Source organism: Physeter macrocephalus, chromosome 17 (assembly GCF_002837175.3).
Source record: "Physeter macrocephalus isolate SW-GA chromosome 17, ASM283717v5, whole genome shotgun sequence".
Classification (NCBI taxonomy): Eukaryota; Metazoa; Chordata; class Mammalia; order Artiodactyla; family Physeteridae; genus Physeter; species Physeter macrocephalus.
This window is the reverse complement of record NC_041230.1, coordinates 43,014,026-43,032,425: the sequence shown is the minus strand read 5'-3', so window position 1 is coordinate 43,032,425 and position 18,400 is coordinate 43,014,026. Positions and strand designations below refer to the sequence as shown.

The window sequence follows — 18,400 nt, the reverse complement described above, 5'->3', positions numbered from 1 at the left end:
GTGTCCCCTGCATCGGCAGGCGGACTCTCAACCACTGCGCCACCAGGGAAGCCCTAACATTCGTTTTTTGTTAGCACCTTTTCTCTCCCCCACTTTTTTTGTGGTAAAATATATATAACAAAATTTCCCATTTTAACCATTTTAAAATGTTCAATTTGGTGGCATTAATTACATTTACAGTGTTGTATAACCATTACTGCCATTTTTCCAAACTTTTTTATCACTCCAGACAGAAACTCTGTACCCATTACAGAATAACTCCCCATTCCCCTTTCCTCCAGCGTCTGGTAACCTAAGTGGAATCATGTAACATTTGTGCTTATTCTATTTGGCTCATTTTACTTAGCAGAATATTTTCAGAGTTCATATGTAGTAGCATGTATTAGCACTTTATTCTTTTTATCTCTGAATAATAAAGCATTGTATGTATGTATGTACCACATTTTGTTTGTTTACGTGTTAATGGACACTTGGTTCTTTCCACCTTTTTGGTATTGTGAATAATGCAGCATTGGACATTGGTGTGCAAATATCTGTTTTAGTCTTTGTTTTAAATTATTTTGGGTATGTACCCAAGAGTGGAATTTCTGGGTCATACCGTAATTCTCTTTAACTTCTTGTGGAACTGCTAAACTTTTTTATAGCTGTTGCACCATTTTACATTTCTAATGTGTGAGGGTTTTTGTGGGTGTTTCATACAAATGCCAAACATTAGTTAAGTACTTTGTTGTAAGCATTTAGTAAATGTTGACTACTCCCATTCTTGTTATTTTTTTACTCTGATAATGTGGAAAGTTTTGGAAAATGAATAAAAGTGCAAATAAATAATGAAAATCACCCATAATCCTAGTATTCCAGAATAGTTACTTTTTAATATTGTATCTGCTTACAGTGTTTTTACTTTCTTGTATTTATATGTAGTTTTATTTTAGAGAACTGCATCAGTCTATAAAAAACTATTAGTCTACTATTTCAAATACGCAGTATATCCTAAAAATCTTTCCATGTCAATAAGTCGGTATTTTTCACTTAAAATTATGGAAATTTTCTAATGGGCACATAACAAGAGAGAATAGTATAATTAATGAACTTACGTGTGCCCATCACTCAGCTTCAACAAAGGCCAACCCATGGCCAGTCTTGTTTTATTTATACCTCCCCCAAATAACAGTAATTTCTTTTTTAAAATTAATTATTTAATTTTTGGCTGCATTGGGTCTTCGTTGCTGTGCACGGGCTTTCTCTAGTTGTGGCAAGCAGGGGCTACTCTTCGTTGTGGTGTGCGGGCTTCTCATCGCGGTGGCTTCTCTTGTTGCGGAGCAGAGGCTCTAGGTGTGCAGGCTTCAGTGGTTGTGGCACATGGCCTCAGTAGTTGTGGCTCGCGGGCTCCAGAGTGCAGGAGCAGTAGTTGTGGCACACGGACTTAGTTGGTCCGCAGCATGTGGGATCTTCCTGGACCAGGGCTCGAACCCATGTCCCCTGCATTGGCAGGTAGATTCTTAACCACTGCGCCACCAGGGAAGCTCAGTAATTTCTCAATATAATAAAATAGCCAGTCAGTATTCAAATTTCTATATTGTCTCAATATTTCGTAAGTTGATTTGTTCAGATCAGGATCCCAGTAAGACTCATACATTGCATTTGGTGTAGAGAAGACATTTTTAATGGCTACATGATATTTTATGGCTCTACCCGCTCTTGATGGATATTTAGGTTGTTTGTACTTCTGCTATTATAAACAGTGCTATAGGTTCTCTCGCCTTCTGAGATGGCCCACACTCTGTCTGTGGAGTGTGTTTCTGTCTAAATAAATCCACTTCTTACCTATCAAAAACAAAAAACCAACAGTGTTATAGTGAACGTTGTAGGTGTAACTTTGCATGTTAGCTGAATAAAGCCATAGATTAAATTTCTATATACGGGATGAAATTTTGATAGGGAATGCCAAATTGTACTTCAAAAGATGACATCAGTTTACATTCCCACCAATGGTGTGTGAAATCTTTTTTCTTTTCACTACATGAAAAAGGGAGAGTTAATAAGCTCTTAAAAATCATTGAGTAAAAATGAGCAGTTCAGTCAATAGAAAAATGGGTGCAGGATTTGAGCATGCCTTTCATAGTAAAAGAAATACTAGTGGTCTAGAAGTGTAATATGTAAAAAGATTTTCAAGCTAATTCATAATTGAAGGGATGCCAATCAAAACGAGGTGTTTGGCTTCCCTGCTGGTCCAGTGGTTAAGACTCTGCCTTCCACTGCAGGGGGCTCGGGTTTGATCCCTGGTCCGGGAAGTTCCATGTGCCTCAAGGTGTGGCCAAAAAAAAGAAAAAAAAAAAAAACCACGAGGCGTTTGTTTTTTCACCTAGCTGATTGGCAGACATTAAAAACTTAGATAATAACCTGTCTTGATAAGGCTGTGGGTGGAGTCAGTAGCTGCAGACATATAAGGTATTCTATTCTTGCTCATTACCTTGTGCAGATAGTGTGTTTGCTGGGATTTACACATTCTAATTGTTAAGTCTTCTAAAAGTCTTTTTAGAAATAATACAGACAATGATTCCTTTTGTTCTAAAGAATCATAGTGTACATTTGTTGAGCACTTGTCTGTATGTAACAGGCACTGTTCTGAACGTTTTTCTTATATTGTTTCAGTTTGGGCTCCCCAGTAAGCAGAGCCCGAGACAAGGCTAGATTATTGGGAGGTAATTTCAGGAAGCAAGAGTGAGGGATCAGTGGGGAGAGATAGGGAAAAGAGGAAAAGCCAATATTAAGGGCATGTTACTGAGGTTCCTGCTTTGGACATTGGAAACTGGCTCTGTCAAGACCTGCTGAGAAGCATGCAGAATGCCTTTGAAAATTGCCCACTTGAGGGTTAACAACACCAGTTCCTCTCCCTCTTGGGTTGAAGGTTACCCCTGGGGGCATGAAGTCCCCTGTACATCCTGTTGCTCAGGCAGCCCCCAACGGGATAGATGTTCTGAGGGCAGAGAATAGAAAGACTACACTGCACAGGTGGGATGCTTGTTAGAGTGAGACGGCTTTGAACTTGTGAGAAATTATCCATTACTTCTGCACCTGAAATCTGGAAGACTTCAGTGGAGATTTGGGGCATCAGAATCATGTGCTGTGGGTGTTAACTCATAAAGCAAACTTATTTATCAATCAGATACTTAATATAGCATTTACTATGTTCTAAGTACTTTACAAATATTGATGCATAACATTCCCTATAAGACAGTGCTGTTAGCCCATTTATAGTAAGGGCACTGGGGTCACAGAGAATTTAAGAAATTTGATCACACAACTAAATCTAACTCAAAGCCAGACCACCTGGTTCCAAAGTCCCTGCTCTGAAGCACATTATAATCACAGAAACTGTTTTATCGAGATTCAGCCGAAGCAACCTTTCCTGTGATGGTTATAGTGAACCCAGAATCCTCTTGGTTATCTGTGAAAGTGTCTTTGATGGGTGATCTTTATCATCTGTATATGGACATCTTGCCTGAATAAGAAGTTTGTATTATTTAACTTCTTCTTTCTTTTCAATGTGTTTGTAAATCATTCAAGGATTATAACCCTATTTGCTTTTTCGTAATTTAGCATAGAATCTGATGAGTTTACCAGAAGGGTTATATGCTGAGGTTTATTTGGCTAACATTTATTGAGTGTCTTATGTATTTCAGACCCCGATTTAATCATTTTATCTTGCTCCTAAAAAGCTACACTAGATTGTTCAAAGTGCTTTGTATTGAAGGTTTGGTATATGACTTAAAGAATAAATATGACCAGCAGTGTGATTTTATTTTAATTGAGCTGCTTCCCAAAAGTGTGCTCATTGCACACTCAGTTTTTTATGGTATATTGTTACAGGTTATCTACTCCCAAATTGCTTTCCCTTTCTTATTTTTTTTTGTGGTTTGCCTTTGAGTCAGTTTACAGACCCTCAGAGGACAGACAGGAGAAGGGCAAGATGATTTTGTTGCTTATTATCTCTGGATATGTTTATCTTTTATTTCAGGAATAATACTACAGTATCTGCATACTTTTGTGAAATCACCAATTCTTGTTTTTTGTTAGATTTGGCCTGGTGACTGGTTAAAATAAGATGTGGTTATAGATTTTCTTTGGGTTTCATTTATCCATATTTCATTTTATTTGACAAAAACTGCTTACTAGGTGCGATGCAGTGTTCTAAGTACTCATTGAATTCTTTAGGAAGGTACTACTCAATTTTATAAATGAGGCAACTGAGGCAAAGAGAGATTAAGTAATAATATGCAGCTAGTTAAGCGGCAGAGCTAGGATTGAGACCCAGGCACTCTGGTGGAAGTCCAGTACTCTTAACCACTGTGATGCTAAGGTCCTGGCACTCTACCAGTTTGAATTCAGTAGTCTTAATTTCTTTATCCCTCTTCTTAAAGAAATAGAAAACCCCAGTCACATAAGCAGAGATCTCAAACTATAGATGCTGACTCATTATTAAAGTGATTTATGAGCATTATGTTGATGGCAAACATCTTCAGACAAATTATTTTTTAAATGCTACTTGCTTTTTTCTTTCCAGTTTTATTGAGATATAATTGACATATAGCACTGTATAAGTTTAAGGTGTTGCAGTATAATATTTGGCTTACATACATTATGAAATGATTATCACAGTTCATCTCATTTGGTACAGCATTAAAGAAATAGGGAAAAAAAATTTTTCCCTTGTGTTGAGTACTCTTAGGATTTACTCTCTTGACAACTTTCATATATAACATATAACAGTGTTAATTATATTTATCATGTTGTACATCAGACAGAAAATATTTTAACTAAAGTCTTTGCTTCTCCCTAGTTACTTATATCAAATTGCACATCTTGGAGATGATGATGAAGAACCTGAGTTTTCATCTGCCATGCCTCTGGAAGAAGGAGATACATTCTTTTTTCAGCCAAGACCACTCAAAAACCTTGTGCTGGTTGATGAGTTGGACAGCCTCTCTCCCATTTTGTTTTGCCAGGTGAGGGTCTTTCCATTCACTCCATAATGAACGGTGCTAGCCAACTGTTTCTGAATCTGAATGAGTTTAAAGTTTTAACTCCAATTAAATTAAGGTCTAGTTTAAGAGGTTCATCAGCATATCTGATGCCAGAGTATAAGGGTGAAGCAACTAAAAGTAGTTGGGTAATTAAAAACCATTACATAAATCCTTGGGCTTAAAAAAATTTTTTTTAATGGTAAAAATCATGTTTTATAAAAATTCAGACTGTACAAAAGATAAAAAGTAAAAGTCCAACCCCCAATCTTTTCAACCCTCTATTCCACCGAGGCTGTGCCATTAATAGCTTCCTGTGATTGCTTCTAGGCATTTTCTCTGCATCTATAAGCATTTGTGTGTTACACTTTTCTTTTTAATATAAATATGCTCATATCCTTTACAGTATTCTGAAGTAGACCTTTTATCACGAAACAGTCTGTGAATATCTATATCTATATCTATATCTCATTTTAACACTCACTTCCTCCGTAAAGTACTCCAGAGACACTGGGATCAGTCAGTAACAGAACCTTTTTGGGAACCCAAGGTGGCCCAAGATGGGAATTGTGTCTCTCACTACTGGCACTCAAGTGTAGCAGAAATTTTACCATGCTGTTGCATCCTGGATTCCTGGGGTTCCAGTGACCATTAGGCACCACTCTACCCTGTCTAGATGATTACACTTTTAGTGGAAGAGTTTTGCTCACTGTGTGCCAGGGACACACAGTCAGTATTCAGGCACTCTTCCTGGTAAAATTAGCAGTTCTGAAGTTAACTGCTTTTGTTCTTTCTTTTTGAGAAAGGGTTAGTCCTGGAGGCAATAGAAAATAAGTATGAATAATTCCTAATTGGAATTTTACTGATTTTTTTTTTTTCTGCTTTCATTGGAATTTGAGGAGATAATTGTGTAAATAGTTTGTAGGTCAAGAATAAAATTAACAGGAAGTTCAGGTATCTGTAGCAGGGCTATAGCATTTTTTGCCATGTATCTCTTTACTAGCCTAGTGAGGCTTCTGGATCCCCTCTGAATAATATTTTTAAATGCATATAGAAATAAACATGATAGCCAAGAGAGAAAATTATTTTTTAAATTGTGAAAAATTAGTATATGTGCTTCTGTAATGGGCTTAAAATAACAGGATAGTGCATTTAAAATAGGTGAGTTAACTTTTTAAAGAAGTCAATGTGAAGGTTGTATACATTCACAACCCACATGCTCATCCATGTTACAGTAGGCTGCATTGCCTTACAGTCAAGAATTTTCATTTGAATTGTACAGTTTGACAAAACTACAATACAAATAACTTCTTTCCACATGTTGATCAACAAATATTTGTACTGGAAAGCAGCTAGATGTCTGGGGTGACTAGTACAAGAATACATGGCTTCCCCATTTGGTGGCAAACAGCCAGGTGCAGAGTTACCCCATAATTGGTCAGTTACATCATAGGAACATCTGTAGTAGATAGGGCAGCTGTGATCATGTGCGTTCTAACAGCAGATCTGGTAAATGTAATTTTGAAATAGTGATGAGGGAAATGATATTTGGAGGTATCTATAAACTTTAATATTGGTGACAAAGTCACAGATAACGATAATATAATTTATTGTCTATATTTTTAGTTGGAAGGAAATGCTGAGATTTCAGTTTGAGGTTATATAACAATTTCACTAATTGTAAGAAATACTTTGTTAACTCAAGAACTGATACAGGTGGGACTTCCCTGGTGGTCCAGTGGTTAAGACTCCACGCTTCCACTACAAGGGGCACAGGTTTGATCCCTGGTCAAGGAATTAAGATCCCACGTGCCACACAGCATGGCAAAAAAAAAAAAAAACCAGCTTTTTTGGTTGGTAAAACTTGCTGCTTCAAACTGTTTGCTTTTTGGAACATTGGGTCTTTTCCACACCATGCCCCCAGGGCCAGTAGCAATATTTAAGCCTAATAAACTGAAAAGTGGTTTGTCACCCTGAGAACAATCAGGGTTGGGTATGGAAAAGTAGCAGAAGTAGACATTTTTTTCCCCTTTCTCTGTGCAGATAGCTGACCTGGCCAATGAAGACACTCCACAGCTATATGTGGCCTGTGGTAGGGGGCCGAGGTCATCTCTGAGAGTCTTAAGGCATGGACTTGAGGTAAGACTGGAATTTCTAGATCATATGCAGGGTTTAGAGGAAAGCATTGACAAAGCAGCCTAAGGCTTTATTCTGATGAGATCAAAGATGTATTTAATGTTTCTATGAAAGAAAAATGTTTTCTTCCTCTCCATTTCCATACAGTTTAGAGTTTAAATTTCCTATCCTTCAACATGTTAGCACAGTAGGCACATTTTAAAAATTTGGCAAATAGGGATCAAAGGGGAGAAACACGTCTGTTAGTTCCAGGTTCAGTCGCCATTACGTGGAGGTTAGGAAATCTGCATGGCACATTTTACTCCATTTCCTTTTAGTGTTGGTCTTTTTTCATAGCTTTTAGATACTTATATTTTTAACTATGTTAATATTGTGTATATATTTTTGTATCTTATTACGTTCCTGATTACTGTGTGCTCTTATGTCATGTCATTTTTAATGTTTTTGCAATATATGCCCACAGTGGGTGGATTCGAATATATTTAATGAGTCCTTTATTGTTGGACTTTTTATGTGATATGGATTCTCAAAATTACCTTCTCAAATCCCACACCCTCTTCTCATCATGGTTCTAGTGTTGATGGCTTTTAGCAAGTGCACTGGACTTGATTTTGTTAGGAGTAAAATAAAGCTTTATCTGACAGTTTGCTCTTAGAGGTTGGGATTGAGCAGACTCCAGGCTCTTAGAGGCCCACTGCCTGTTTTTGGGAATTTTTATTGGAACACAGGGAAGATGACCTTGGTTTTGAATTCTGGCTCTACTACTTAATAGCTATTACTAAGCTTTATAGGACCCGCCTTAAAGGATTGTTGTGTGAATTAAATGAGAATGTGTATGAAGCACTTAGCTCAAGTTCTGGCGTATAGTAACTGTTCAATAAATGTTAGCTATTAATATTGTAGTTTCATTTTGAATTTTGCCAAAATATTCATCAGGTCACCAAATTTTCGATGACTTGAACCCAATTTAGACCAGTAGTTCTTGATTAGTTACTTACTGCTAATTGGATCCTGTCGAGCATCTGATTAAAGCAAGCGCTTAACACAAAAAATACATGTATGCATTAACAGAAAATTTTGTGTATCGTGTAAGAGATAAAGGACCCAATTAAGAATCATTGTTTGTGAGTCCTCTGCTCCCTCCTAATTTTTTCCAATTCTATTAAAAAAAAAATCTATGTTATATAAAACTATTTTTAAATTGTTGGACGTTGCTTTTTTCCTGTATCTATTTGTTGAACCTTGTTGTCTAGCTAGATTATGGTCTCAGTTGAACAAGGTCACTGTCAGATATTACATTTGGTGTATAGAGTGTGGTATACCTGACATTTACGTTTTATTGATGGTGAAGTTTTCCAAGATTCTCTTGTACCACGATCAGGTATTCCTGCTATTATTACGTCAGTAAACCAACAAAAGGGTAATGTCTTTCATGTATATACTTGCGTTCTTCCTATAAGATGTAATTCCACTGTACAGTATAATAGGCTGCCTAATTTTTTATTTCTAGGTCATTTAAAAAATACTTAATAAATTTTTATCTTAGAATGGTTTTAGATTTACAGAAAGTTTGCAAGGACATTACAGACAGTTAATGTATAACCCACACCTGGTTTTCTCTAGATCATTTTGAGTTCATCTTACGTATTGCATTTACTCTCATTTGAGAGCCTATAGGACATTCAGAGGATTCTTGACTCTAAACTTAAGGAGCATAAAAATCTAGTAGGAAGGACAAAACAATTCCTCAGATCACTTTTTAGGTAAGTGTCCTAAGAGGTGGTGATTGTGATTCCTGTGAGAACTTATGCGGAAGAGATGACTGCCAGCCAAGAGAATAAGGGACGATTTTTCCTAAAGAATGTGGCATTTGAATTGTTCTGTGAAGGGAGATGGAATTTGGCCTGAGGGAACAAAGAAAAGAAATGGAGGGCTTCCCTGGTGGTGCAGTGGTTAAGAATCCACCTGCCAAAGCAGGGGACACGGGTTCTAGCCCTGGTCCGGGAAGATCCCACGTGCCACAGAACAACTAAGCCCGTGCGCCACAACTACTGAGCCTGCACTCTAGAGCCCACGAGCCACAAGTACTGAAGCCCGCGCGCCTAGAGCCCATGCTCCGCAACAAGAGAAGCCACTGCAATGAGAAACCTGAGCACTGCAACGAAGAGTAGCCCACCGCTCGCCACTAGAAAAAGCCCGCACGCAGCAACGAAGACCCAACGCAGCCAAAAAGAAATGAATACAATAAAATAAATTAAATAAATACATTTTTTAAGAAAGAAATAAATGGGATGCTAACTTAGATGGACTGTTTCATTCCCATGTGCTCACTTTGAGGAGAATGCAGGCATGTTATACCCAAAGATAGCGTTTGGCCTTGGCTGCAACAACTGTCCTAGATGTTCCATCACTTCTTGCTGAAGTCTGTTGTGGGAATTGCCAATACCTCTAGCGTTTTGGTTATGTTCTTTTTGACTAGATGGTTCCAATGTTTTAATCAAGTATACAGTGTGAGCCCTGCTATGTTGGGACTGTATTATCTAGTGTAGTTGTAAGCAAGGAGCTGAGTTTCATGCTCACTGGATCTGTGGTTTGTCTCCTCTCCCTGTCAGGTATCAGAAATGGCTGTCTCAGAGCTACCCGGTAACCCCAATGCTGTCTGGACAGTGCGTCGGCACATTGAAGGTAAGCAGCCCTTTCCCAACAGTCAAAATGAGGGTCTGGGTGCCATTGACAATAGAAGGCTTAAGAGACTGCATTCATAATGCTTCTATATCACATCATCTAGCATCATATACTAGAAACTTCTTCTGACTCAACACCATGTTTTTGAGGCTCTCCCCATCAGGGTGCCTTCACTTACTACTTTTTGTACACATGGGTAAGGGGAGCATAGGGTGGCTGTTAATATTCAGTACATATACACTTGAGTATCATAGATAGAGCTGTCGTATGTTGTGTTCTTTGACTGTATTAATCTTTAAGATACTCTTTCCATTTGTGTGAGGAGTATGGTGTAAGGGAAAGTTTTTGCTTCTTTTTTCTTCAACGATCTTTTCTTTCTTACTGTGCTGAAATCACAGTGAAATTAAAGGTATTATTCTGGGTAATAAGAGATTGGTAAAGCTTGTTAATGTCCTGCTCAATAGGTATAGTAGTTGTGTTTAAAGAAAGCGGAGGTTGATTGAATGGAATCAGAATTTTAGAGTGAGTGGAAAAGAAGGGATGGAGGAAAGAGGAAGTCTGAGCTCCGGAATAAAAATTGTCACCTCATCCTAAAAAATGGAAAGGTATGTGAAAATTCATTTTAGTGCAATAGCAGGAAAGTCTTGTGACAACTGAATTTCAGTCCCTTAGAGATGAAACTCAATTCTCATTTTCCCTTTGATTCTTTGGGATCGTAGGTCATTTCTATTCCTAGACCTCATTTTCCTCTTGTTCCCTCAGGAATGTGGGACTGGCCAATATACAAAGCTTTTTTAAGAAAACAGCTGGAAATCTTCCTGCTATTTAGATGTTTTGGTTGTATGGAACAAATTTAAGGGAGCTGGGAAATGTGGAGGAGGGAAATCTTTCTATTAATAGAGTACACATTTTAGTGGATTTTGTCTTCATGTAAGCATTGGAATCCAATCTGAGTTGAGTAGAAAGAAAAAAAAGTGAATAGGAAATTAGTAGGTTCATTTTAGCTGAGAAGGTAATTATTGGATAATTGGTTTTGAAAGATTTCCCCATTTTGTGTAATGTCTTCATAAAGAAACTGGTCACTGTTGACATTCACCTTTAACTTGGTGGCAGATCGGCTGGTTGATATTTAGGCTCTTGAAAACATTTCCCAGACTGTTTGAATTAGAAAGAACCTTTGAGATAAAACCTAGTTTGCTCCCTTTTTTTGTTTGTTTTTGTTTTCACTTATTAAACTTTACTGTAAAATCAATTTAGATTTGCAGGAAAGTTAACCCCTCATTTTTATGAAGAAGGCCGAAAATCACAGGCATTGACTGTCCCAAGATAGGGCACCTAGGTAATAGAGACTGAAAGTGGTGTCTCCCGAATCTCAATCCAGTGTTCATTTGACTAACCCTGTAGTGAGTCTGGGTCATGCTGGTTTTCTAGGATAAGTTCAGTATTCTCATCCTGCTACCTTGTAATTAAGATAGGACTCTACTCTCAGGGCATGTGCCATCTAAAAAAGAAGATAAGTATAAAAAACTTGTGTGTTCTGATGTGATGAAAGGCACAAGCATGTTGCCAGGAGGGGTTAGAGGAGAGGGAAGAGGCATGTGTTTGAGAATCAGGAAAGGCTTTTGGGGTAAGTCGTGATCAGTGGTATGTTGCATGATGGAACTTGTAGCTGAAAAGTTTTGTCCTCTAGATACCAAAATCTAGGAAATGATTACATCCTGATAAATTTTACTCTTTAGAAACTATAATTTGGGTGATCACCCACAAAACAGGTCAAGTTCTCTCTGTTCATTCTCTTTCCAGATACCCTAAGTTACTATTCCACATGTCCACACATGCTGCAGTCTTCCAGGCAACTACTAACCTTGGCTGGTACTTGGTGATGCACACTACCAATACCAAGCCTTTTTTTCTCTTCCACAGGTGGCTGGTGAAGGTGCTGATCACCACAGGTGTGTACCTTGTACCTATTGCTAGGGTCTACTGTGGGGTCTTAGAGATTACCCAGGGAGAGGGACCTGTGCAAAATATTGAGGCTGCCCTGGTAGCATCTTTCAGAGGGTGACTTTGCACTTGGCTCTCCATGTGCAGTGTTAGTGGTGCACACCCATCTGCCTGTATGTTAAATAGTCTGAGGCAGGAATCACTTTCTCCCACAGAGTATGGAACATGTGATTAATTTGCCTCTCGTTAAGCTAAAAGAGGCTGTAGCTAGAAAATCTTAACTTCATACTCTCCCTTGATGTTTTTGTATGTTCCACGTGTATTGACTGAAAGTTTAGGTCCTGGAGAAAGCCCCCCTTTTTTCTCTTTTGAGTATAATCAAGACTGTACTGAGGCAAGACAAGCACTGAGTAGTCTGAGTATAGAGTGAGAATGAGACATTGGAGGCCTAAATCATCTGGATGGTCACTCACTTTTCCCTTTGGAGTAGTGAGCTGTTTCTGAGCCTGAGATACTAAACGGGGGGAAAGAAGAAGAAAGCATTCCCTCTTCTGCGGGCTGCTTCCGTATTGCTCAGACAGATAGAAGTCCTGTTTAACTGAGACAAAGATGCGTTCTCATATCCTAATAGTTTCTTCACTGAGGTGTGAACTAATGGTCTTTTATATGAAATTTGAAACCTCTGGAAGAAGGCAACATAGATTTCATAGTTCATAGTCATTTATCTTGACTGAAGCTTGATTTTGTTCTGAAGTCCACCTTTTAACCTATAACCTGCCTAGGACACAAGAGCAGCTTATCTGTTTCTGGTCCTCCTGGCCGTAGAATGGAAAGGGTAGAAGTTACAGTGTGCTTAGTATTTACAGGGTAATGGATATTTTGAGGAAATCCGTGATGTAAAGCAGCTTTCAGATGTCAGTCATTGCTTTACTCCTTGTTCAACTGCCCAGCAAATGTAAGACCCTATTTAAGTCCACCGAGCATTTCTTTATTTTTATACCTGAGCCGTCTGGGGCCTTGGGTCAGAGGAAGGATAAGGGCCCAGGCAGCCCTTTTTCCTCACTCCCCTCATTCTCTGCATGTAAGTTATAAATGTATGGTTTCTTTCCTGGAAGCCCACCTTTTCCCTTGACTGAAGGAAGAGGCCGAAATCCTGACCAGTTTGAGCCCGTTTTTGTTTGGCTTTAATTTGCTCTGGCACAGCTTTTAAGATACATGGTTTCAGTGTTGAGAACATGGGAAAGGACACAATATTTATATAACGTTAAAATTAAGCAATTCCTGTTATTTTTACATACCAGAAATTTCCAGTTGAAAAACTGAGAGCTGGAGCAAAGCTTCCAAGCTTGGTGTTGTGTGGAGAGTGAAGATGGTTTTGTTGTGTGCTATTAAGACATCCATTTCAGAGACAACCACGTCCGCTCTCCATCTTTTATGATGGCGAACAGTGCGGTGTTCTTACAAAGCCATTTTATAAGGTGTCCCCAGGCATGCGATACATGTTGACAGTTATAATAAAGTAATCTAAAATATAATAAAGTAATCTAAAACCAATTATCTGCTTGTTCAGTGTTATTCCTTATGATGGAACCCTTGCTCTGGATTCCTGGCGTAGCCATTAGATTATACCCATTGGGAAAGATCTTTGATCCTTGCCTTTCAGCCACTCATTCAGTGTGCACGTATTATTAACTGAAGCAACAGTATTGCAGAATAGTATTTACCCTTACTATGAGGCATCCTCATAAATTATGTTTATTTCTATATATTTGTATTTTAAAATGCTGATTGCAATCCACCGAATTGATTTTATGTCCTGCTAATAGGTCAGAACGCTGCTATAGGTTATACCAATAATATATTTTCATCTGGCCCCTTTTTCTGTAAAGAGCACTGATTCTGCTGAACTCATTGGGTAATCTTAATTCAGCTGAATGACCCTTGGAGCAGTCAAAATCCAGACTGTGTCCTTGATGTGAGTGGGGTGGATCAGGCCTATGGTGTTGAGCTCTGACAAGGACTCAGGCAAGGAGGATCCTTCAGCTGCTTCTGCTAAGAGTGAGGTAGCCACTCCAATTTAGTACCTTGTCTACTTGTCATTCTATCCCTTGTTTGCCTGATTTCTGTGTGAAGGGGACAGGAAGAGGGGAATTGATATAGAAAATTCAAATGTAAAGTAGGAAAATCTCAATTCATCTCAAAAAAATGAACATACATTTATTCAGCATTTATCAAGCTTTATGCCAAACATTGTGCTGGATGTGGGAGATACATACAGAAGTTGTTTTATGTTGTAGGGTGGAATGTGTAGAAAGTAGCTTTTAACTATGGGATCTGTGTGAGAAACTTGGGGTTGCCTGTATACCTCTGACCTCCTTGAAAAACTTGTTGGTGTTTGTTTATCCAAGTACATTTTTTTAAATGAAAAGCAAGTTCTAATAGGATTGCTCATGACCATCGAATGGTTATATTTTTAAATGTGAAAAACTAGAGAGTTCAAGGGCTGACAGTATAAACTACCACCCCACCACCACCACCACCACCCGCCCCCTCCCTGGTTATCCAGTGTTCTTACATCATTCCTTTTGGGACATCCTAGGATTCTCAGTTGCCAACCCTAGAATGACTTAGTCTCATGGAGGCTTCAGTAATCACTATTTTATTCATTAGGTCTTGTGTTCCCACATAAGATACGTTTGGAAGAAGATGGGGACCTTTCTTGGTTATAGGGAGTATCTCTTAAAAATGGATTGTGATTGGCATCTGAAACTCTAGCTTCAGTACATATAAATATTGTCTACAAAATTTCCTCTTGCTTTGTTCTCTTGCATTTTTCTAGCAAATGTCTCAAGAAAATATTAATTTTCAAAGGTATTAGATGTGGGCATGTCTACTTTATGTACTCTTCAGCCATTGAAGGAAGCAAAGTATATCTGTAGGCTGTTATGACCTTTAATCATCTTTTGGATCATCCTGTGCTGTTTGTCACATGACTGTGTGTGATGGCTACACACAGAAGAAGTGCCTTGGAAGGTTTCTGAAGAGAATGCTTAAGTGTGTCTCATTTGGCTTTGTAACTAATAAGTTCTTAGCTAACCAACTTCTTTCTTCTCTTTCTTTTTCAGATGAGTTCGATGCTTACATCATTGTGTCTTTCGTGAATGCCACACTTGTGTTGTCCATTGGAGAGACCGTAGAAGAAGTGACTGACTCTGGGTTTCTGGGCACTACCCCGACCTTGTCCTGCTCCTTGTTAGGAGATGATGCCTTAGTGCAGGTGAGGATTCTCAGAGCTACTTAACCTGCTCACCTTACTTTGTCTTTTCTTTGACCTCATTATGGTGTAGATTGCTGGGTTCACATTTAAGGAGCTTTGAACTTCTTTGAAATGGATGCTGCAAAACATGAACTTTTTTGAAGTTAACCTTGCCTGGGACCTCTTAACTCTTTTTTGTCATTGACCCAACTTGTGCCTCAAATACAGTGCCTCTAGATCTGACAGATCTGATAGGTGTGAGGGTCATGCTTGAGTGAGGAGTCAAATTGCTAAAGTTGGGTTTCTTCCTGTTACTGCCTCAAGGTGTATCCTGATGGCATTCGGCACATACGAGCAGACAAGAGAGTCAATGAGTGGAAGACTCCTGGAAAGAAAACAATTGTGAAATGTGCAGTGAACCAACGACAAGTGGTGATCGCCCTGACAGGAGGAGAACTGGTCTATTTTGAAATGGATCCCGTATGTTATTTTACCATTCACTGTGGGACTTAATGTAGGGTTCAGAGGTGAAGATGGGAGTTGCAGTCTGGGTATCTAGATTATATATTCATAAAAAAGGGAAATGAACACTACCAAATGTAGAATAGTTGGCTGGTGGGAAGCAGCAGCATAGCACAGGGAGATCGGCTTGGTGCTTTGCGATGACCTAGGGGGTGGGAAAGGGAGGGTGGGAGGGAGGGGATATGGGGACATGTGTGTGCATATGGCTAATTCTCTTTGTTGTGCACACAAAAAACTAACACAGTATTGTGAAGCAATTATACTCCAATAAAGATCTATTAAAAACATAAAAAATAAAATAAAATTTTAAAAATGAAAGGGAAATGAGAAGGGAAAGTGTCCAAAAGCCCTTTACAAGGGGGTTGGAGGTGGATATGTTTTCATGTCTTTAATTCTAATTGGAGTTATGAAATGCCATCTTAGCAATGAAACACTTTTTCTGCCCTTCACACTCTAGTTTTCCACCAGATACTTGCCATATGTTTAGTTTCTGCAATCTGAATCAATTTCAGAAATTTTATTTTACTTTTATATATGGAAGGATGTTAGGTGTGTTTAATTATGTTCTTAAGAAGTCTCTGGATGTGGCCAACTTGTACAGTCCAACTGTACCTATGATTGAGGGTTTTTGTCTTTAACTGCCATATTTGAATTCTCTTTCACCCAGAGTATTTTCATGAACAAACAGTTTTATGTATTTTCATTTCCTGAGAGCTAGGTTGGCTTAGAAAATTTGTGGTACATTATACTTGTCACGGGTCTCTTGATTCTCTTGTCAGTAATTTTGCTTTCCATTAGCCTGTAGAGTTTAGTCTTGGAACCTCAGGTAGAGATATTCTTGGTCATTGATTATAGTAAGAAGAGTGCGAGGAAGCAAAAAGGAACTTAGCAAGCCCCCTTTGTTTTCCAGGCCCAGGGTTTGGGGGCAAGTTGGAGTGGTTTGTGACCTCTCTCTGTCTTCATTCCTGTAGTCAGGACAGCTGAATGAATACACAGAGCGGAAGGAGATGTCAGCAGATGTGGTGTGCATGAGTCTGGCCAATGTGCCCCCTGGAGAGCAGCGGTCTCGCTTTCTGGCTGTGGGGCTGGTGGACAATACTGTCAGAATCATCTCCCTGGATCCCTCAGTGAGTGTCACTCTCAACTTTAAGGATCTTCCACTTGGAACCTGAGCACCTGACCCATTTTTGATGTCCTTCTCTGAGATCAGCTGGGCTGGACCCTGAAATCTCCACCTGCTGCTTCTCCTGATTATTGTAGTAGCAAACCTCAGGAATCTTCTGCAGTGCCTGCTTCTTTGGCTCATGTCTTGATTCCCTTTTTTAGTTTAAACAGAAACAAAAAAAAATCCAAGACTGTGTTTACAGAAAAGGGTCTTGGATGACTTTAAAGAGGGACCCTTTGCATATTTACTTTTACCATTATCCACTTTTGCAAAAAACAAGGAAAGCACAATCCTCTCCAGAGATTGATCTAAGCTTCAGTCTAAATAGAACTCCTTCTTCAGGTTTTCCCTGTGCATGAGAAAGAGTTGTTCTTCACTTCTAGAATTAGATTTCTCTGGGTAGGTTTTTTCCAAAATTGGTCACTTCCCATGTTTTATTCTTTTCTCTTTCCCCCTTAGGACTGTTTGCAACCTTTGAGCATGCAGGCTCTCCCAGCCCAGCCTGAGTCCTTGTGTATTGTGGAAATGGGTGGGACTGAGAAGCAGGATGAGCTGGGTGAGAGGGGCTCTATTGGCTTCTTATACCTGAATATTGGGCTACAGGTAAGAGATCTAGAGGCTCACATTGTTGGTGTCAGGGCTTCTTTTACTTTCATGACTCCTTTGTTCAATACTGTGCGTATGGTTTCAGTTACCCACCTTATGAGAAGTGAGCAATGCTGCTCTGTGTTCCACTTATTTCAGCTCTAATTAGAACAAATCAGGCCTAGGAAAAAGTATTCTTATGAAGAGTTTTTGTTAAAAATGCTTAGCAATCACCGTTCTGTGGCAGAACTAGATGGAGTCCTTAAGAGTTGCCTATAGTTCTCACAGTATGCAGCTTTTGAAACTAATACGGTTGTCCTTTGGTATCCTTAGGGGATTGGTTCCAGGATCTCCCTTGGATACCAAAGTCTGAGGATGCTCGGGTCTATTATATAAAATGGCATAGTAATTGCATATTCTCATATACTTTAAATCATCTCTAGATTACTTAATTACCTAATACAAGGTAAATGCTATATAAATAGTTGCTGCAAATTCAAGTTTCGGTTTTTGGAATTTTCTGGAATTTTTTTTTTTTTCCTCTCAAATATTTTTGATCTATGGTTGGTTGAATCCGTGAATTCAGAACCCCTGGATACGGAGGGTCTCACAATTCATAATGGGCTCCATTAGCAATAGAGGGCCCCTAGATGTTCCCTGTTGTCAAAGCACCTCAGCTCTTCATGGTCTGAAAGGCAGGAACCTAAGGATCAGAGATTGTCAGGGGTTTTGACCATGTATTGATACTTTTCGTTTTCATCTAGGCCAGGTACTTTTTGCTTTTTTTTTTTTTTTTTTTTTTTTTGGTTTTAATACTTTTTCCTTTTTAATTTTACTTCCTAATTTAGAATTTCTCAAACACGCCCAGGAGTTAGACTAATGTAATGCACCTCCATGTACCTATTACCAGTTATTAGCACTTTGTCTTTTCCTCTTCTTTTCCTGGAGTATTTTAATGCAGATCCAATGTGGTATATAGTTTCATCTTTAAGTACTTGAGAATGGAGCTGTATTTGAGGGGTGTGTGTGTGTGTGTGTTGAGGCTTTAATATGATCATGCTCAACAAAATTTAACAATTCCTTTGT

At 38.8% G+C, this 18,400-nt stretch overlaps 1 protein-coding gene across 1 annotated transcript in view; it reads left to right on the top strand.

Annotated features, from left to right (window-relative positions):
• SF3B3 (splicing factor 3b subunit 3) overlaps nt 1-18,400 on the top strand; it is a 53,203-nt gene that overhangs the window by 16,065 nt on the left and 18,738 nt on the right. The window contains exons 9-15 of the mRNA XM_007102553.3: nt 4,841-5,006; nt 7,065-7,160; nt 9,770-9,842; nt 14,912-15,063; nt 15,367-15,522; nt 16,536-16,691; nt 17,189-17,332. Coding sequence (XP_007102615.1) covers nt 4,841-5,006; nt 7,065-7,160; nt 9,770-9,842; nt 14,912-15,063; nt 15,367-15,522; nt 16,536-16,691; nt 17,189-17,332 — 943 coding nt within the window. The remainder of the gene's footprint in view (nt 1-4,840; nt 5,007-7,064; nt 7,161-9,769; nt 9,843-14,911; nt 15,064-15,366; nt 15,523-16,535; nt 16,692-17,188; nt 17,333-18,400) is intronic.